Here is a 20,865-nt window from a genome sequence, read left to right on the forward strand (position 1 = left end):
TGACCCGTGTGTGCACAGAATGTGTGTCTTTAAAGCCGCTTAAAACTAGGGAGTTTCTCTCTGGAGGTGAAAAGGAAATATTTACTATTTCTAAAAATTGTTACTGTACCATAACCAACACAAACCTCAAATCAATACTCTTGTTTATAATTCTAAATTTAAAAATCCTACATTGTTGCTTTTAAATTTCCCAGGTAGCCCACGATTCATGACCGCAGGAGGGAGGGGTTCGCCCCGACTCTGGCCTGCCCCTGCAGGCCTGGGAGTTAGAATCCCCAGGTGGCCGCGGGGCACCCAGGCCTGTCTCGCCACCGCCACCGCGTGGTCCCCTGTCACCACTGCAGGCTGCGGTGCCCTGTCTGCGGCTCCCATGGGGCCCCCTCCCAGGCAGACATGCGCCCCTAGAGAGTCTGAAGCCCAATGTTTTTCCATAAATGTGTGTTTTTTATTAAAGGAGATTCTGGAGGTATTCCCAGAGAACGTTAACTTGTGCTCTGCTTTATGCAACATGAGTGTGTTTTCTTGGGCTTTTGAACGCTCAAGGGTGTTCCACGTGCAGCCTGGGAGAGAACTCCTCAGGCCTGGACACCGGCCCATTTGGCCCCCAGAGTGTTGGGGGCCCTCTCTCCTCAAGATTGTCGCAGATTTGTAGATTGTAGAGATTTCCTGGGGGCCTGGGAGCCAGCGGGAGGAGGCCCGCCCGCCCTCTCCACCTGGGCCCCCGCTGTCCCGTCGCTTCCAGGAGGCAGGACTGGGGAGGGGCCGGGCAATGTACCTAGAGGTACAGGCCAGGAGCCACCCAGATGGGCTCAGCAGCCCAGGACGGGATGTTGGCTGACAAAGGTGTGGACCATTGGCCACGCGGCGAGGGGTGACCATCATGAGCTGGACCGTGAAGGGGTCTGGTGGGATTTTGGCACAAGAAGGACCCAGGAGGCTCCTGTGACTGTCGGGCCAGGAGTTCAGGAAAGTGTCAGGGACACAGCAGGAGGGACTTGGATAGAGAGAGTGGATGGTGGACATGGGGTGAGGAGGGGACACGGGTCCGTGTCTGGACTAACCCAGTTCCTTTGGGCCAGAAGCCGGTTGTGGTGGAGACCTTCTTTGGGTATGATGAAGAGGCTTCCCTGGAGTCCGACGGCTCCTCCATCTCCTACCAGACGGACAGGACGGACCAGACCCCCTGTACGCCCGACGATGACCTGGAGGAGGTAGCCTCCCACGGGGGGTTCTGGACAGGATGGAGCGGGGTCTGGAGGCCAGGGGGGTCAGGGTCGGGGGTCTGGATACTGGGGTTTTGCTGTGGGGCCTGCCCCCTGGGGCGGTGTGCTCCATGGCCCTCCCAGGCTGTGCCCCCTGCCCCCGCGGCCTGTGATTCTGCGCGGTGAGAAGTGCCTCCCGCTGCCACCCTCGCTTCGCGGGCCCCGGCCGGGTTTCAGCTCGCCGCTGGGCTCCTGCCCTTCCACACGTGGGGACAGATGGCCCCCTGCCCCTCGGAGGGCTGCCTGGGGCTCTGGAGCACCCAGTATGGGGAGGCTGGCACCAAGAGGTACACAGAACAGATAGTGCAGAATAGTGTCGTCTTGAATAGACACACAGCCAGTCTGTCCTGCCCGCCAGTCCTTCTTCCAGAAGGAACGGCCCTCAGGTGCAGGCAGCCAGCTGAGCCCGGCGTGTGGGAAGAAGCTTGGTTTGTTCTCAGTGGCCTGGCCCTGGTGGCTGAAGGACAAGGAGTGGCCCTGAGAGGCCCCAGGGGACATTAAGACCCCAGGTAGTGCCTCCCCGGGCAGATCAGGGCAGGTGACCCCATGGCCGTGGACCCGCTTAGACACCTCAGACATCATCGTACAGCTACTGCCAGCAGCCTTGGGGATAAGGAACGCAGGGGAGCTGTGGCCGGGTGAGGGCTCCTGGGCCTGGTCCTCTCAGACACGGCCAGCCTCCACAGCAGACCTAGGCCTTGTTCTCAGAGCAACAGCTGTGGGGCTTCGGGGACCCTTAAAGGCAGCAGCGATCTCCTGGCGTCTCCCTGGGGCAGCAGGTGCCCTTGTAGCCAGAAGGAGGCATCTGGGAATCCGCGCAGGAAGGTGGGGGTGGGGAGGAGATGCATCCCCAGGGCCAGGTCTCACCGGACACGTTTGGGGGGCCAGGTGGGGTCCCCGCCGAGCCCCTGGCCTGGCTGCTGGCCCCTGAGGCTCACCCTGGCCTCAGTGTAGCCAGCTGGGCCTTTCCCCGGGGGGGCTCCGGGCTCACCTCCCCGGGCCCCCGGCAACGCTGCGTCTCTGTGCACCTGCGCAGGGCGTGGCCAAGGAGGAGACGGAGCTGCGGTTCCGGCAGCTGACCATGGAGTACCAGGCCCTGCAGCGGGCCTACGCCTTGCTGCAGGAGCAGGTCGGAGGGACGCTGGACGCAGAGCGAGAAGTTAAGGTCTAACTGACTTCTACTCCACCACGTTCCGGCTCCCACTGGGCTCCTCCCCGCTTGACCCCCCGCCGTGGCAGGGACCCCTGTGGCGCTTCACCTTCCGGGCTGATTCCTCTCTCCCTCGGCTCTTGCTGGGCCTGTTGGAGCTCCCGAGGCGACTGGGAACCCGTGTTTGCGCGGCAGCACTGGGTCGGCCCGGCGGTGGGTGGGGCCTCCCCCCGGAGCGGTCCCCGGCATAGGTGTGAGTGATGGTCCCCAGAGAGCCACGTGTGTCCCCTCTGCGGACCATGGCGGGCAAGGGGAGGTCTGCTTCCTTGTGAACCTGCCCACGGCGCTCTTGGGGGGCTCTCCCAGAGCGGAGGCTCAGAGGTGGGGAAGGGCCAGCGTTTCTGCTCGGTTCTTGAAATCTGCTGCGGTCATTCACTCACCCCGTCCACCTGAGCTCGGTGCTATGCTCACCTTGCCCCTGGGCCTCCCCAGCCAGGCCCTGCTGGGAGCAGGTACGTGTCCCCCTCCTGCCCCTGCTTCCCTGAGCCCTGGGCCAGGCGCTCATGCCCGTCCACCGAAGGCAGGAACACGGGGCTGACAGGTGCCCTCTGCCCTCGCTGGCCACCAGGGGAGGTCGTGGCAGGGGGCTGTGACCTCTCTTCCCCTGAACCCCCACCCCACGCTCCCTGACATGTAGCCTGCCGTGCCAGGGCTCTGAGGGGATGCCCTGCGTAAGGAGGTCGGCTGCACTCTGTACACGGAAGGGCTCTCCTGCCCAGCTGCCCTGGCACCGGGGGGCCATCTCTGACCCCAGCCACACAGGGCACGGCGCCAGTCAGCTGGTTCTGAGACTCCAGCTGGCCGGCTGGGCGCGGACCCTTGGAAGCAGGGCCCAGTGTCAGTGGGTCCTCTTCCGCCTCCTCGCTGCCTGGAGACACTGGACCCACTCGCTGTGAGCAAACAGATCTCCCTCCAACTTCCCTTGTGTCACGACGGCCCTAATAGGGAGGCCAGAGGAGGGGAAGGAGAACCGGGTCCGCTAACGTCTCCGAAGGGGAACCCAGGGCCAGGCCAGGGGATACTCGGCCCTCCTCAGCTCAGGGACCCCTGACCCAGTGCCCAGCTGGCCCAGATGCTCTCATCCCCAGAGGTGTTTCCAGGGAACAGGAGCGCCCACTGGAATGAAGGGCCCTGTGGCCCAGACCTCACGAGAGCAAATTAAGTCCGGGGGGAGTGGTGGCCTGGACAGTCCGGGGCCTTGCCTGCCCCTGGGCAGTGGAGGGTGGGCTTCTGCGGGAGGCGGGGGAGGAGGGAGTCAGGTGCACGCGGCACCGGCAGAGGGCGCCCGTGCGGGAGGGAACGGCCCGAGCGCTGAGCTGTGTGAGTGTCCTTCCGGTGGGCCGGAGCCCAGGATGCGGCCCAGTGGCCGGTGCCCCACAGGCCTCCACGGCCCTCCTCAGCCCTTTCATCCTGCCTACAGAGATGTCCCTGACAGTCCCTCAGAATGAGTCTGTAGGGCGTCCCCATAACCCGAGAGAGTCCGCTCGCCACAAGCCTCCTGGTGCTTCCCTCACCCAGAGCCTTCCCTGCAAATGCGTGGACCGCCCCCTCTCCCTTAGCGGAGGGGAGAGCCCGCTGGAAGCCTCCAGCCCTGCGGGGCGTCCTGGCTGCGAGAGGAAGTTTGACGTACCCCTGTTCCCATCTTACAGACCCGTGAGCAGCTGCAAGCAGAGGTGCAGAGAGCCCAGGCTCGGATAGAAGACCTGGAGCAGGCCCTGGCCAAGCAGGGGCAGGTGAGGCTCGAGCGGGGCCGGGCGCCCACCAACACGGAGGGCGCCCGAGGGACACGGGCAGTCCACAGGTGTATGGGGGAGCTGCACCCGCAGATAGGCCCCCCCTAGGAAATGCAGACCCTGGAAGGAGCACAGATCACAGGAAAGGCCCAGCGCGCCTTGACGAGGGGCCTGCGTAGGCCCCGTCTCTCCCCCAGCTCAGGGCCGGGGCTGCCCCTGGAGACCGCCGGTCACTCCCTCACCCGTACGCCCATCGCCACCTCTGGGCTCTTCAAATCCTGGGGGAAGGTGTCTGTTGCCTGTCACCACGAGCCTCTGTCCCGCTGGACGGCGCAGCCCCTGGTGGGCCCAGGAGGAGGCTGGAGGACGGCCGCGTTGGGCCGGGAGGGTCTGCGTGGGAAAGCACCTGGGGCACCAGCAAGCCGGCGCAGCCCACGGTGGCCCTCGGTGCGTTCACCACTGGGTAGACGGCGAGAGGGACAAGAGGATGACCCGAGCAACATGGGGTCGTGCTGCCCACACCCCCCTGAGCGCGCATGGCCCCAGATTCCGCGCTGGGCACCTGTAAGCTGTTTACCCAAACCACGCAGGCTGGCTTGCCCCGGGGCCCCGTGCGCTCGGGCTGCAGGAACCGTGCTCAGAGGCGGGGCTGAGCACAGACTTCACGGACCCTGCCTGGACCTCATGAGGTTGGTGCCTGAGCCCCACGGCGGCCGTCCGTGCAGGACAGCAGTGGCAGGGTAGCCGGGGCACGAGCAGGAAGACAGTGTGGCCGCCTTTCAGTGGCCGCCAGCCCTCCGACTTCCCAGATGACTTTGCCGAAGAACCTGGAAAGAAGGGGCGCGTGTGGGGCAGCGGGCCTTCCTCCTGACCCCTCGCCAAGGAGGCTGCTTGTGGAAGCATCCCAGCTGACCTGACCTTGTGGCTGCGTCGGGCGCGGGGCGGGACGTCTACACACGTCTCTCACCAGAGCACAGAAGCCGGCCTCCGTCTGTGCATCTGAGCACGAACAGACGGGACATGCCCTGAGGGTCCCAGGCTCCTGCTGGTTCTGTGTCAAGGTCCTCGGACCCCGGACACCCATGTGGCTCCACGTGCCCCTGGTGCCTGGCGTGGGTGGGTGTGGGCTGGGAGGGCTGGCCGTGAGGTGGTGCGGGGTCCCACGGAAGCAGGGCTGCCTCCGTCTGCTCTCGTCCGGGCCCCTCCTGGGGAGATCGCAGGCTTTTGTTAGTGGCACAACAGGAGCCACAGGAGCGGCGGCCAGAAGCCCGCTGCAGAGGCTGGGGTTGCCTCCTCCGCTCTGCTGAACCGTGGTTTAAATGTGGGCTTTGCGCTGAGTCTGCGGCATTAATTTCTCCAATTTAATTCCATTTTCAAGGACATGAAGTGGGTTGAAGAGAAGCAGGCCCTGTACCGAAGGAACCAAGAACTTGTGGAGAAGGTGCGCTCTGCGTCCCGAGAAAGCAGCCCCCACACCCTGTGCTCCCGGGAACTCTCTTCTGGGCAGAGGTCCTCGGAGGGGCCACAGAGACGGCCCACCCGCTGCTGTGTGTCTGGCCTCACCTGAGCTCTCCAGGCCGCGGCCCTGGCCGTGGGCTCCCCTGGCTTCCGGTTAACAGGAGGCCCTAAAACGCCGTCGGCCCTGCACCCCGCCCCTAGCTGGGGCTCTGTGGGCTGGAGGATTTTACGTGATGGGCCAGAAAACATGGTGCCCACTGGTCTGCTCCTGCTAGCAGCCTGGACTCTTGCCCAGAGCTGCCTCACTTGCCCTTCTCTGGGCCGGTGAGACGCCCGTTCTGCACACAACCCCCTCATTCAACCCGATCTGGGGCGGGCGTGCTTTTCAGAGGACACCTGCACAGCTTGGGATGGTCCCCAGTGGGTGGCGCCCCAGAGCTGCTGGCACTGGACGGTCAGACCAAGGTGGGAGCCAGGCTCTGGTTCAGAGGCAGAAAGGCCGCCGGGGCCGCCGTCCTGCCGTGCGCCGTCCTTCCCCACCAGCCACGGGCCTCGTCCTGGGCCAAGCACGGGCAGCCACAGCCCTTCTAAAGAAAAGCCAGGCCTGCATGTCCTCACAGGCCCGAGGGGTGCCACCGTGTCTGTGCTCCGTGCAGACCGGCAGCTCCCAGCCAAGCCCTGAGCCACAGCCCCGTCCCACTGGGGGCTGTTAGGTCTGGATCGTGCATGATGCCCACGTGCTTCCTGTGGACCGTCCACAGGTTCCTAAATCACGGCAGCTGTGTCTGTGGTGCTCTCATGCACACACGCACACTTGTGTAATGTTCACAGGCACACTCGTGGGTGCACAAACACATGCACACCTGAATGCTCCCCTGTACGTATACCACGCCCATAAATGCTTCCGTGTGTACAAAATACATAAATGCCTGTGTGCACGCGGGACCCCACACGCGTCTGCACACACGTCCGTGTACACGCACGACCCTCACACGCATCTCACATTCGTGTGCACACATGCTGCTCACATGCACACTTAAGCACTTCTGTGCACACATAGGTACTCATGTGCATGTGCAAACACTGTGCACACTTGTCGTGCTCCGTGCACACTTTAAACCTGTGCCTTTCTCTGGCTACCACATGCACGGGGTCACATTCCGGTAGGCGCTGCCTGCGGCCTTGGCTGTGCGTGAGCCCACATGCCGTGGAGGGAACCTGCCCCCGACGGCACCTGGACGGATGCCGGGCCCTGACCCATGTCCAGTACCCCTGAGCATCCCAGCAGGGCATTCAGCTCCCCAAATTCAGTTCAGGAGGCATGGGCCAAGCCATCTGGCCCAGTAGACGCCCTTGTGGTGTGCCCTTCCCTGCCCTCACGAGGCCATGTGCCCGCGACACCTCAGCGGTGCACCCTCGGTGGGCCCTTCTCTTCCCCTGTCTCTGCTCAGATGCCTGGACTGGGCTCAGGGCCGTCCCGGGGCCATCTACGGCTCCTCGCCCCTGTACTTCTCCCTGTGCCCGCCTGGAGTGAGGGCTCTGGGCGCCCGGGAGGCTCGGCTGTCCCCACGGATGGCCGGAAGCTGTCAGGAAGCGGGAGGGGCCCTCGCGTGACCTCAGTGTCTCATCCACCTTTTATTTTACAGATTAAACAAATGGAAATAGAAGAGGGTCGGTTAAAGCACGAGGTTCAGGATGCGAGGGACCAGAACGAGCTACTGGAGTTCCGGATCCTGGAACTTGAGGTGCGCCGTGGGCGTGGGCACCGGGTGCGTGGGGCAGAGCCGCTGTGACGGAGGGAGGTGCTCGGCCTTCCTGACCTGGGCCCTCGCTCGCAACCCCAAGGGGTTGGGCGAAAAGGAGGAGCCTCTCTGAACAAGGGCCACGGAAGACCCCCCAGAATGAGCGAGACGTGAGTGTCAGCTTCCAGACCCGTTGGGCTGCACGACGATGGCTGCGCCCCTGTGGGCCACCCCCGACCATGGTGGCAGCTAGTGGACGCTTGCTCCTTGCTCATTTAAGCGGCCAAGTGAGGGCAGCTGGGGGCCACGCGGTGACCAGGTGCCCTTCTGGCTGTCCTGGGCCCCTGTCCTCCTCTGTGACCTTGGCCTCCCGCCGAGGAGGAAGCGGGGGCCCGGCTCCCTCAGGGAAGCGTCCAGCCACACGAACGAGGACGGCCGGGGAGCCGCCGTCACCTTCCACAGCCACTCCTGGCCGGGAGGGCGTCTCTGAAGCCAGAGGGCAGCTGGGGGGTATGGTCCACCGGTGAGGCCGTGACCGGGGCTGGCATCTGCCCTGCTGGCTGCCCTCGTGACTCTGGGGCTGCCTCCTCAGTCCCAGCCACCTTCAGGACCCCCGGGGACGAGGCGGTCATGAACCTTGTGGCGGGAGGGTGTGTGTGCGTGTGTGTACACACATGACCACCCCTTGGCCTCCGGGGCTCCTGCGTGTGGCCTTGGGTCGGGGGCAGCCCTGCCAGCCACTGTCCTCCGAGCAACCAACCAGTTGCTCCAGTCAGCCCACGGAGGAGGACATGACCCCCTGAGCCTCCTGACAGCCCAAGGATTCACGGCGGACCAGCAGGTCAGCAGCAGGGGTGGGGATGGAGGAGCCGGGCCTGCCAGGCTGGGGGGCCCCGCTGCCGCCAGTGTCTGCGCAGGGGCCCTCTCTGTCCCTGGACTTGCTTCCCAAATGCCCCCCCACATTCGCTGGCCTCGGCACCTCCGCCCTGTCCCTGGGTGGCCCCCAGCCCAACCCCCACGCCCAGCCGCCTGCTCTCTGTCCTAGGAGAGGGAGCGGAAGTCCCCAGCCATCAACTTCCACCACACCCCCTTCGCAGAGGGCAAGAGCCCCCTCCAAGCCTACTGCGAAGCTGAAGGCGTGACGGTAAACCCCGCCCCCTCCCACCCCTGCACTGTGTGCCACAGCCCCTCCGCTCCCAGCCCCCCGCCGCGGGCACTCACCTCCTGGTGTCTCTCTCTGCCTCTAGGACATCCTGGTCTCGGAGCTGATGAAGCAGCTGGACATCCTGGGGGATAACGCCGTAAGTGTATGTCGCTCTCCTGACTTGTGCATGCCTCCTCGCGCCAGGCCCCACCCCGTCAGCCCCCCAGCATCCAGGGACCCCCGTGAGTCCCGCTGCCGGTCTGCCACGGCTGCCCCGCCTGCCTGCAGCCTCCTCGAGGCCACAACTGCTTGGGGCAGCCCCTGGCATCTGGGAGGAATCCTGCCCCATTCTCATGGTCCTGCACCCGGCTGGGTGGTGACTCACCCAGAAGCACGGGGTTCAGGGCCTCTGCTCGGCCAGGATGGGGAGCCCTCTGCTGCGCACACCCGGGTCCGCTGGCCATCATGCTCCTGGCCGTATGTTCTCAGTTTCTGGAATGCTGGTCGGTCTCTAAGCCTTTCCACACCTTGCTGGGGGTGGGGGCGGGGGTCCTTCCAGTGCCTGAGATATCCCAGGCTCTTAGCGGTTCCCACGTCCTTGGTTTTGGGGGAAGGGCAGAGACCATAAATGATCTGCAAATCTCATTTAGGGCACCGTTCCAGTTTCTTCAGCAAAGTCTCAAAGAACGCTGATGACTGTGTGACTGTGCTGCTCCCCTGCATCCGCCCCTTCCTCCCTCCCCTTTACCCTCCAACGTCATCCGTCCGTCCGTCCGTCCGTCCATCCCTCCGTCCGTCCATCCGTCCGTCCGTCCATCCGTCCATCCCTCTGTCCGTCCGTCCGTCCATCCGTCCATCCGTCCATCCATCCATCCGTCCATCCCTCCGTCCGTCCGTCCGTCCATCCATCCATCCGTCCATCCATCCATCCGTCCCTCCGTCCATTCCTCTGTCCGTCCGTCCATCCATCCATCCATCCGTCCATCCGTCCATCCGTCCGTCCATCCATCCATCCGTCCATCCGTCCGTCCGTCCCTCCGTCCATCCCTCCATCCGTCCATCCGTCCATCTCCCATCTGTCCGTCCATCCATCCATCCATCCATCCGTCCATCCGTCCGTCCGTCCATCCGTCCATCCGTCCATCCGTCCATCCATCCGTCCATCCATCCGTCCATCCGTCCGTCCGTCCTTCCGTCCATCCTTCCATCCGTCCATCCGTCCATTCCTCTGTCCGTCCGTCCATCCATCTCCCATCCCTCCGTCCGTCATCCGTCCGTCCGTCCGTCCGTCCCTCCGTCCGTCCATCCGTCCATCCATCCGTCCATCCGTCCGTCCGTCCTTCCGTCCATCCTTCCATCCGTCTGTCCGTCCATCCATCCATCCGTCCATCCGTCCGTCCATCCATCCATCCATCCGTCCATCCGTCCATTCCTCTGTCCGTCCGTCCATCCATCTCCCATCCCTCCGTCCGTCATCCGTCCGTCCGTCCCTCCGTCCGTCCCTCCGTCCGTCCATCCGTCCCTCCGTCCGTCCATCCGTCCCTCCATCCGTCCGTCCGTCCATCCCTCCCTCCGTCCGTCCGTCCGTCCGTCACCCCCACCCACACGCTGTCCTCCCTCCCCCCCAGCTTCCCACCCCCTTCCGTCTGCCCTTTGTCCGTCATCTTGTACTTGTTGAGGCTTTGCCCACTGAGCACTCAGCTGTGCTAGAAGCAGCCCCACTGCACCACCCAGAGCTTCTTTTTCTCCAAGGTGTGCTAACAAGCAGAGGCTACAGCTAGTCCTAAGACCTGGGGCACCCCGTCCCGCTCACTGCTTCTGAGAGAGCCGGGCACTGAGTGGGATCCGGGTACTTCGCGAAGCAGAAGGAGGAAGAGAAGAGAAGCCGCACACGCACACACGCAGCCTCACTCGCTCACCCGCACCGCAGCCCAGGCGCTCGCACGTCGTCTTGGGACTGGTTCTTCCCAGCCGCTGCGACATGTGCAGGGCCCTGTGTGGACAGGGGCACTTCTCTCCTGGCCCACACTTTCCGGAGGGTGGGGCAGGGCTCCGCGCGTGGTATCTGCCCCTCCCCCAGGCCCCCTGCTCCCTCTGGGCTGTAGGCTGTAGAGGCATCAGCCAGTAGCCAGGACGGGGTCCTGCCCGGAGTTTTCAGGCCCCGTCGCAGGGACCATACTGGTTAACCTTTTGGTTCACAGCTAGAGAAACTGAGGCCCAAGAGGACACCTGCCCAGGGTCCTAGAGCGGATGTGGGAAGAGCCTCGCTCTGTCCAGTTCAGTTCAGGGCCCCTCCCCAGCCCTGTAGCTCCCTACTCAAGAGCTCCAATGGGCTCTGGTGGAGCCATCAAGGGGCCTCAGAGCACAGAGACAGAGGCTCTCGGGGACTGGAGGACACACCTTCAGGTTTTACGCTCAGGGGACCCTGGGGAAAGCTTGGCACTTCCTACTGATGGGCCTGGAGGGTGTCCCTATCTCTCCAGTGGTCACAGGGGGCATATGAGTGTGCTTCACAAGCACCCCATGCCCGGGGACTGTGCCCCGTGGAGCCCGAGCCCGGAAGTTCATTCCTGGACCTTGCAGCGGCCGAGCTCCTGAGGCAGCAGCACAGAGACCCCGTGCCCTGCTGCCCTCACAGCCGGTTCTGTGGCTGTCATGCACAGCCCGCCCCAGAGCCCCAGAGCAGCCCGCAGCCTCCAAACTGGCTGCGGGGGTGCCGCAACCCCAGACCTCGTGTGCTCGGGAGGCAGGGCCCTTGGAGGTGAGCAGAGGCTGGCGGGGCAGAGCGGAGCCCCATCCTCCCTGGCAGAGCACCCCTCCCCACAGCTGTACCTGGGCTGCAGAGGGATGGGTCCCCGGGGAAAGGCAGAGCAGATGGCATCTGCCCAGGCCGGGGCCTCGGGACATCATCACCTCCTGGCCAGGCTGCTCAGCCAATGGTGAGCCCCCGAGCCAAGTGCAGCCATGTTCTAGTAGGTTCTCCCTGAGGCCACTTGCTCAGCCCTCCCTGGTCCCTGTCTGCGTCAGGGAGGGAGCGCACTGGCCCCTGACGGCTCCCCCAGAAGCAGGCAGTGTGAGGAGCACCTTGCCAGCCCAGCTCTGGGCTGAGTGTGGGTGCACTGTGCCCCAAAGGCAGAGCTTGCCTCTGTGCCTACAGCGTTTGGTCACTGTCCCTGCCTTGGCTGACTGCTACAGGGCTAGGGGACAGTGAGAGACCCCTGCCCTTGAGGGCCAAAGTTCACAGCCCAGATGGAGGGCTTTCTGAGCAGACAGGTTCTGGGCCCTAGGGTGGTGTCCCCAGCTCTGTGATCCAGCAGACTCTGCCTCCTCTGGTCTCTGATTCCCATGCTCCCCCCCACCCCAAGCTGGGCCCTGCGGCGGGGACAGCCTGGCTGCCACCCAGCTACTGACGCAGGTGGCGGTCAGGGCCTGCGGGAGTGAAGGGCTTGTAGCCTCCAAGGATGCCCATTGGTCCCAAGGCCAGACTCAGCCAGAGACCACCCAGGTGGGCCCGTGGAAGAGGTGTGAACACACCATGCAGGGAAGAGACAGAGACCGCAGGGGTGGAACCATCACTGCACACTCCTAAGCAGGTTTTAGCCATTAACACAGCCTGCATATGTGGAGAGCCGGCTTTCAACCAATGTGTGGACCAGGGACAGTGGGTGTGTGTACATCGCCACTGCCCTGCACCCCCTCGCCTTCAGCGGGCCACCTACAGGTCTTGGTCACCAGTCCTGGGGCGACAGGTGGGGGCAGAACAGAGAGAGCACGTCAGAGTCAAGTCAGGGTCAACGGGGTAGAGAGTAAAGGGCCTTCAGGACCCCAGGAGGCCATTTCACTCAGAGTGACCTAACTGTGGCCCCAGCCCCTGCGCCTCTCCATCAGGTTCACTTCATGCCCCCCCCACGCACCCTCCCTGCCGGGCACCCCAGAGCACCCCCTGCCAGGCACCCCCACACACCCCTCACCAGTACCCCATGCACCCCACCAGGGCCCCCTGCCCTCAGTATTTCAGCCTACTGCCTCGGCAAGCCCCCTCCGCCCCGCCGACTGTCCCTGTGTCTGCTTTGGTGCAGAATCTGACCAATGAGGAGCAAGTGGTCGTCATACAAGCTAGGACCGTCCTGACCTTGGCTGAAAAGGTAACAGCACCTGTGTGGCCGCTCTTGGGACAGGGCCTGGGCAGCTGGGCGAGGGAGCAGTCCCTGGAGGAGGCACTCCTGGGCTGCGGGCGGGCGGGGGGGAGTCAACGAATCCTGTTGGCCTTGGGAGGTCGCTCACATGCAGGGGTCAGAGCCACCACCCTCTCTGCGGGTAACAGTTCAGTCAGACTTTGTCTCAAGGCGCACTCTGCTTCAGTTTCTCCCTCTGAAGGTCAGGCAGTGGAGTGGGTCTGTATACCACTGGCTTTCTGTTCACCTCACCAGAACCCTCCCCGGGAGCTGCTTAGCCGACCTGGGCTCCTTACCTGCAGCTGGTTCCTGGCCGCCAACCCCCCAGCCAGAGCCTGCCTGGGAGGCCTGCTGTCAGCAACTAGTCCTGGGCCCCCAGCGGGAAGGGGAGAGGGAGTCCCGGCAAGCAGGGGTGCAGGGCATGGGATTGAGGGAAGACCTCTGCTGGCTGAGCACTCTGTCCCCTGTCCCCACCGAACCCCCGCTCACACCCCTTCTCTCCCTGGGGAGTGAGGGACAGACCTCCTGGACAGCACGTGGGGGTGTCTGGAGGCTGGGCACCCGGAGCTCGCCACGCCAACCCAGCCCCCACTCCCAGGCTGTCTGTGGCACCTGGGGGACGGTGGGATGGCTTTGGTGCCTGCGTGGCCACCCGCAAGGTCACCATCTCCTGCTCTTCCGGTTTGTGTCCAGTGGCTCCAGCAGATTGAGGAGACGGAGTCGGCCCTGCACCAGAAGATGGTTGACCTAGAGAGTGAGAAGGTCGGTGGGCGTCTTGCCTCGTGTGTGCAGCACGGCGACAGCAGGTGGGTGCCCGGGGCTAAGGCGCAGGCCCCCTTGTGTTTCAGGAGCTGTTCAGCAAACAGAAGGGCTACCTGGACGAGGAGCTGGACTACAGGAAGCAGAGCTTGGACCAGGCTCACAAGGTGAGGGAGGCGCGCCCGCCGCTGCGGGGGGCACGGGCTGCAGCGTCCCGGCAGGAGCGGGGGCAGTGCTCCCGCCGGCTGCCGTCTCTCGGGGCCTGGGTCCAGTGGGACCGCCGTGGTGTCCGCCTCTGCGCTCCTCCCTGGTTGCTGAGGCCCAGGGAGGCCTGACTGCTCCGGCAGCAAACACTTCGCCCCGTGGATGAGGAGCTCACAGGGATCTTTAAAACGAGAAATAGGATTCATGGACACATAACGTGTTTATAAATTAATCGAACATGGTTGACTGTTCGTAAAAAGCGTTCTCTGGGGCCTCCTGTGTGTGTGTCCCTGCCACTCCGAGGAGCGTACCTTGTGCCTGTCTGCACGCCTGCCTGGCCCGTGGGAAACACTCGCTGATACACTCGTCCCGACTGGGGGTGAGCCCGGAGATCTGGGAGTCCTCGGGGACACACCTGTGCCCTGGGACGCAGTCCTCACTGACACAGGTTTGACAATGAGAAGTCCCATGAGCGCTTCAGGCTGCCGTTGTTTCAAGAGGGTGAACTGAGACCTGGCACCACATACTTGCTGCTCTGATTAGTCTGGCCAAGGGGCATCTGATTAGTCTGGCCAAGGGGCATCACGGGGGGCTTCCTGGAGGAGGGACGCCCACACTTCTTCCCAGCGGTCAGTTACACCCCTTGTGTGTGCGGCCTCCCAGCACGTGCTTCCCGGCCCACCTTGTGTCCCTCTAGACGGCCAGTCCTTGAGGTCAGGGCACGTCTGGCACCAACTCAGGGGAAGCTTCCAGGGGCCCTCGTGAGGCGAGGGGTCTGGAATAGACTGTGCGGCAAGAGGGACGCTGAAGGCCAAGGACGTCCCCTGTGGTAAGTAGAGGTACGAGTGCCCGCCTTCTGGAGTGCTAGCAGAGTGAGGTCACTGTGTGGAGAGCGCGTGGGTCACCAGCAAGTCCTACCCAGCCGGGAAGCTGACGGTGTGATGTCTCCATTAGCCCCATCAGTCCCATGCGGGTGCTGGTGCTGGTGCTGGCGGCCCACTCACCGGCCAGTGGCAGTGGGACACCTGCGGGACACCTGCAGGCACGGCCACAGAGAAGGTGGTGGAGGGCAGTGGCCTCAGAGAGCCAAACGGGCACTGATGGTCCTTCCCAGAAATATGGGCCATGTCCCTGCTTCCGGTCCGCGGTGCTGAGTGGGAAGGATACCAGGGAGCAGCCGGACGCCCATCCCCACCGCTGCCCGCTGTGCTCCAGTCCTGAGACCCAGACGCAGGCACGGAGGGGACAGCTCACCCCTGGGCCCTGGGTGTTCCTCAGGGCACAGCTCAGGAATATGTGCATCGGTGCCAGAAAGACAGGCCAGTGTGGGGGGCATCAGAGTGGGCTGTATGTCTCACATGTGCACACACAGACACACGTGCACACACACACGCACGTGTACATACACACACGCACACCCACACATGCATGTGCACCCCCGAGAGTGGGGTGCCCTCGGGGGGCTGCAGGGCTGCGGACACCTGCCCGGGCTTCACCTCCTCCCTGCTCTGAGGACACGGGCTGTGGCAGGGGTTGTGAACGGAAGTGAAGGTCCCCACACATGGGGCCACGCTCAGGGAGTGCTGGCGCTCTGCTGGGGGGAAGGCCGCTGCCCCTCTCTCGTTTCCAGCTTTGTGCGCCACCTGTGGGGTGCCCGCGCTCGACACCGCCACCGGCACGATATTCGCTTGTAAATGCCCGAGCGTCTCCCAACCGCTGAGCTCTTCTGCTGTCCAGAGGGGCTGGCCTGGGGTGTGAGCTGGTGGGGGCAGCTGCAGACAGTTTACTTTGCAGCTGTCAAGACCAATAAAATGTGAGGCCGCGAGGGTTTTTTTCATTCCCTGAAATGCCCACGAAACCTGAAAGCACTTTTCATAATGGTTTTGCCTGAAGAAAACACCCTTCAGTTCTGAAGAAGTTACATTTTTGATGGAAGGTCGGGTTTCTGTAGTGTAGGAATTTGGTTTTTCCAAAGATTGTTCAGGAAAATCTCCAGGGGAAAAGGCTTTAAAAGTGTTCCGGATCCAACTGGTAAACCCCTAGGAATTTATACCAAGGTGAGCATTTAGTCCGCTGAGCTGCAGCACACGGGTCCTTCTGCACTGGTTCATGGTGGTTTCTTTTTGAGAGGGCAGGGGGGTGAGGCCCACGCCCCGCGCAGTTCTCTCCTTGTCCCCGGGGCCCCCTAGCGGCCGCTCTCCGGCCCAGGCACCCGCGGCCCCTGCTCGGCCCCCCTCATCAGCCTCGGCTTCAGCCCGGCCTGGGAGCCCAGGGTCCGGCCCCCACTCAGCCGGCCAGCTTCTCTGCTTCCCTCGCGTGTTCTCGCGGCAGAGGATCTGTGGGACTACGGGTCCTTCCCCGGAGGCCTGCAGTGGGCGCTGTGGCCCCTCGCTGTGGGGAAGCATATGTTCGGGGACTAGCAGCATGGAGCATGACGGCCTCTCTGCATCTGAGCCCTCAGGGGCAGGGTGAGGCCTGGACTCCAGAGCCCCCTGCAGGGTCTGGACCCCAGCTGTCCCCAGCAGGACCCCATGCACATTGTCTGAGCCCACTTGTCTCCCGACCTGGGGCCGATAAGAACAGTTGCCTCGGGGAAGGGGTGGGCACTGGACAGCTCTGCAGAGCTGGGGTCCTCTCCCAGGCTGCGCAGGGCACACTAGGCCTGGGGTACAAGTTCTCGGCATTCGGAGAGTGGAGGTGGTAACGTGGGCACACAGGGCCCTGCGACCAGCAAAGATGAGACCGCGTCCAAGGCAGTGAGGAGCAGCCGAGAGGAAGGGCCATGCTCCCAGAGCCCAGAGGCTGGTCTCAAATGCAGTGTGGCAGGACGCGCTCCCTCGGAGGCCGCAGGGGAGGGTCTTTCATGCCTCCTCCGGCTCCCGGGGGCTCCAGGTGTGCCCCAGCCTTTGTCTCTTCACGTGGCTTCTCCCCCATGTCTTTTGTGACTGCGTCCAAGTCCCCTCTCCTTGTAAGGACACGAGCCATTGGATCATTGGATGCTGCTCCCCATCCAGCATGATTCCGCCCTAGTGTGAAGACAGCAGCAGACGCCCTGGTTCTAAATATTGAGGCCACGTTCATGAGATCCAGGGGTCAGGACCTGAATATATCTTCTTGGGGACATGACTGACCCACCATATGTGACATGGAGGACCACACAGTGGCCGGCCTCCCCTGGGGAGAGGCTAGAAGTCAAGGCCCTCCCGCACGTCTGTCCTTACATCCGACAGACCCCTGTGAGCACTGCCGTTCTTTCTTCTGTGGGGCTCGTAAAGCCCGGGTTTGAGGAAGGCCGTGAGCAGGGGGAGACGCCTTCCCTCTGCTGCCATTCCTCCGGACCCCTTGGGGCCGTCCCCCTACTCTGGTTTCGAATATCTGCTTACCCGCTTTCCAGATATTAGTGTGAGCTAAGGCTCTACCTCCAAAGTTTCCTTGCACACGTCAAAGCCCGTGTAGAAGTGAATGCGCTCGTGGTAACGACTCCTGGGCTGGGTGTCCACTCCGCAGGTCGTGTAAGCCAGCCGAGGCGGAAACAGCCCCCGCTGTGGGGTGGTGTGGAGGCGCTGGCACCCCCAGGAGTCACCCCCAGGAGTCACCCCCAGGAATCACGGGGCTCCCTTTGGCCAGCCGGCCAGACTGACGTGTGCCCTCCCACCCCAGCACATCCTGGAGTTGGAAGCCATGCTGTACGACGCCCTGCAGCAGGAGGCCGGGGCCAAGGTGGCCGAGATCCTGTCGGAGGAGGAGCGTGAGAAGCTCAAGGCGGCCGTGGAGCAGTGGAAGCGGCAGGTGATGAGCGAGCTGCGGGAGCGCGATGCCCAGATCCTGCGGGAGCGCATGGAGCTGCTGCAGCTGGCCCAGCAGGTGCGCGGGGGCGGGGCCGGGGCGGGGCCGGGGCGGGGCTCGGGCGGGGCTCGGGCGGGGCTGGGAGCTCCGTGGGCGGAGTCCCAAGGCCACGCCCCCGGGCCAGCCCCCGGTTCCAGTGGCCACGCCCTCCCAGGACAGGCCCTTGAGCCACTCTGCCCGCCCTGGCAGACCAGCCTCTGGCTGGCATGTCCCCTCTCTTGGGACCGCTGGCTGCGAGGTTTCTAAAGTGCCTCCTCCTTTGACACTAAGGGCACGACTAAAGCGTGGTCTGGGAACCGCATCGTGGGCGGGAGCTGACCATGGCCTTCTTTTCACCTTGAGCACTTGAGGACTTCAGGCTAATCCAACTGGTCCCCTCTACCAGCAAGTGAGGGACCCTGGCGCACTAGACAGCCTCTGCTCCCCCGGGGGCACCCGTGGGGCCTGGAAAAGCCTCCGCAGATGTGTTCCGTGTTCAGAGCACCCCAGATACGTGGCCCCACTTGCAAAGTCACATAAGCTAGTGACCCCGGCGTTACCGTGAATGTTAGGGTAGCGTCTGACCAGAGCATCAGCCTCCTGCCAGAACACTCGCCGCGAGATTCAGGTGGTCAGTGTGGGGACCGCACCTGGGGGCCTGTCCTTACCAGGCTGCTTCCAGGGTCCAGGCATCCAGGTCCAGTGAGGACGCATGAATGTGCATCTTGTGAGCCTGGTCTACCAACGGAAATACTAGGGGCGTCACCTTCGCAAGGGGGTCCCTCCTGGGATGGCTTCCTGACCTGTGGTGGCTTCATGCTGCCGGTGACATCTGGGAAGGGTATGAATCGATTTCTGGGGTGTCCAGCATATGGTTTCTCATCTGAAGTTGTGGGGGTTGGAGGAGCAGAGCAGCTGACTGCGGAAAGCTATGTCCGTCAGGGAAACCGAGGTGAGCCACGCCGCTGCCCTGCTCCGCCACGGCTGCCGGTGGTGTGGCGTCTCGGACAGCGGACAGTGCGGGCTGGCCGCGGCGCTGCGGCTCGTCCGCCATGTAAACGGACAAACGCCTGGATTTCCCAAATACTCTGACGAGTGAAGGCTTTCCTCCTTTACCACTGCAGAGAATTAAAGAGTTAGAAGAAAGAATAGAAGGTCAGAAGAGGCAAATAAAGGAGCTGGAGGAAAAGGTACCATGCATGCGGGTTCGGGGTCTGTTTTGTGCGTGGGGAGGGGTGCCGGTTCGCGTGCTCCCAGCCTTGGGGTGATGGTGAGCAGGAAGCCGAGCTGCCTTGCAGGGGCTGCATCTCCCCCAGACTCAGTTTCCCCAGCTGCAGCAGTGGGAACTGGGGCCCGCGACCTAGGGTCCTTTTAGGGCTGGAGGTCGTGCCCACCTGTGGGGTTCCCCCACATTCATCAAGCAATTGGTCTAAAAGTCAAGTTCCTGAAATGCTGGCTTCTCTGCTTGAAAGCAGGTTGTCTGTCCAACACCGGTCTCTGGTTTCTGGCCCTTAATGCACCTGCTTTGGGGTTTAGGACACTCAGGGGCTGGCATGCTGGGAGTTGGGGGCCTGGGACAGACCAGCTGGCTCTTTTCCCGGACCCCCATCCCTGTCAGGCGTGGAGTCGTGGGCGCTCTGTGCGCTCAGTCCAATTCCACCCTCCCCAAATCGAGGTGCCTGGAGTGTGCCTGGAGGGAACCCTACCTCTTTCCATGCGGTTGGCTTCGTTTAGGGGCCATTCTTTCGCTGTGACTTAGGGTTGTTTTCATATCTCCGTGGTCACACTGATGTTTGCTTAGAGTGCATCTCACCAAATGACTGGCTCCGCACTGGGCACTGAGCAAAGTGGCCCATGGAGCGACTGCCCTACCTTGGCTCTTCTAGAAAGAGCAGGAGGCCACTGCTTGCACGGGCGCTCCGTGAGCTGCGCGGCCCAAGGAGGAGGCCGCAGAGGCCCCGTGCCCACGGGGGAGAGTGGCCCCTTCCAGAGGCCGCCCAGCACACCCCACGCACCCCTGCTGCCCAGGGACAACACCTGCCCCTTCCCTGGGCCCTTTACTGTCGTCTGCCTGGCGGTTGTCATGGTGACTGTGTAACCTCGTGGTGCCCGTGAGTGCCCGTGAGTGCCGTGAGCAGTCCCCAGACTTGCGCAGGCTGGGAAACAGGGAGGTGTTCCTGCAAATAGGATTGGTGGCCCTGTGGACGCCGATGCGTGGGGAAGCCTCCACCAGGCCCGGAGGGGCAGGGCAACGTGCTCAGGGTCTCTCCCCGCACATAAACCTGTTTCCCTTTGCGTCTTAACCTGAGAACGTTTGTGCGCACGATCCACTTGGATTTTAAACACCAGGTGTGAATCCCTGTAACGTGTCTGTGCCGCTGTCGGAGCTCCTCCCGCATCTGAGTTGGCGGTCCCCCGTCCCCAAACCCTGGGTGAGGCTTCCGGGTGGCATCTCTGCAGGCTGCTGGCTCTACTGCTTACCATGGGACGGGGACGACGTCTTGTCTGGGTGCTGGGTTTGCCTGGCCCTCGGAATGTCTTCCCACAAGACGCCGTCCTTGTGTTCCGCCAGCAAGGGTCCTGAGCAGCAGCTCCGCAGAGGAGGCAGCACAGGCGGCTGGTGGGGGCGCGTGTGCGGGGCGCGGGGCGCACAGTCCTCATGCACCGGGACCCACGCACCAGGGCCGCTCCCAGGCCTGGCGGAGGTGCGTCTGGTTCTGTCTGTGATCGCGGCCTTTCTCGCCAGAGCCCGACAAACTCTTTTTCTCTCTTTCTCCCTCCATGTCTCTGCCCCCCACCCCCGCCCCTTTTCAGTTTCTATTTTTGTTCTTATTTTTCTCCTTAGCTTTCATTCTGTGGTCATAGCGCGCCTGGCCCCGACATGGTGAGTATCTCATCAGCTAGTGCTACCGGCGAGGGTCCCGTCCACCCCCCAGGGGCCCGTGGGGCCCCCGCACTCCAGCTGCCCAAGTGCTATTGGAAGCCCCAGATGTGTCCAGAAGGCTGTTCCAAATCCAGGGCCAGGATTCGGGGTCGGTCGGGGGCACCTGCCTCTCTCGAGGGGGCAGGAGTGTGGAGGACCCTTCACGAGGCACCAAGCCCACGGCAGAGGTGTGCGCGCACTCAGCTTCCCTGCTCCCGTGGCCTCGGTGGAGGCAGTGCCGGAGAGCACAGTCCTCTTGCTTTTCTTGTCCTCTTCCGCTGGTGCTGAGGACAAGCAGGGCTGACTCTGAAGAGCCCCCCAGAAATGCCCAGGCTTCCGTGACGCGCGGGTCTCATTCACAGACGTGAGACCAGCCGCCCGGTCGCCGTGTCATTACTGTGGCTTTAGACCAGGGCCACATGCTAGTCCT

At 63.4% G+C, this 20,865-nt stretch overlaps 1 protein-coding gene across 18 annotated transcripts in view; it reads left to right on the forward strand.

The window, feature by feature from the left end:
* JAKMIP3 (Janus kinase and microtubule interacting protein 3) overlaps positions 1-20,865 on the forward strand; it is a 97,108-nt gene that overhangs the window by 64,047 nt on the left and 12,196 nt on the right. For 8 of the 18 annotated variants that reach the window (XM_032313109.1, XM_032313107.1, XM_032313106.1 and 5 more), the window contains 13 exons: positions 1,080-1,211; positions 2,299-2,427; positions 4,122-4,205; positions 5,584-5,646; positions 7,310-7,408; positions 8,451-8,549; positions 8,653-8,712; positions 12,629-12,694; positions 13,418-13,486; positions 13,573-13,650; positions 17,348-17,551; positions 18,637-18,702; positions 20,358-20,396. In XM_032313109.1, coding sequence (XP_032169000.1) covers positions 1,080-1,211; positions 2,299-2,427; positions 4,122-4,205; positions 5,584-5,646; positions 7,310-7,408; positions 8,451-8,549; positions 8,653-8,712; positions 12,629-12,694; positions 13,418-13,486; positions 13,573-13,650; positions 17,348-17,551; positions 18,637-18,702; positions 20,358-20,396 — 1,188 coding nt within the window. Of the gene's footprint in view, positions 1-1,079; positions 1,212-2,298; positions 2,428-4,121; positions 4,206-5,583; positions 5,647-7,309; positions 7,409-8,450; positions 8,550-8,652; positions 8,713-12,628; positions 12,695-13,417; positions 13,487-13,572; positions 13,651-17,347; positions 17,552-18,636; positions 18,703-20,326; positions 20,397-20,865 lie in introns of all 18 variants that reach the window. The other 10 variants (XM_032313110.1, XM_032313121.1, XM_032313116.1 and 7 more) reach the window with 7 other exon arrangements.

Source organism: Mustela erminea, chromosome 14, assembly GCF_009829155.1.
Source record: "Mustela erminea isolate mMusErm1 chromosome 14, mMusErm1.Pri, whole genome shotgun sequence".
Lineage (NCBI taxonomy): Eukaryota > Metazoa > Chordata > Mammalia > Carnivora > Mustelidae > Mustela > Mustela erminea.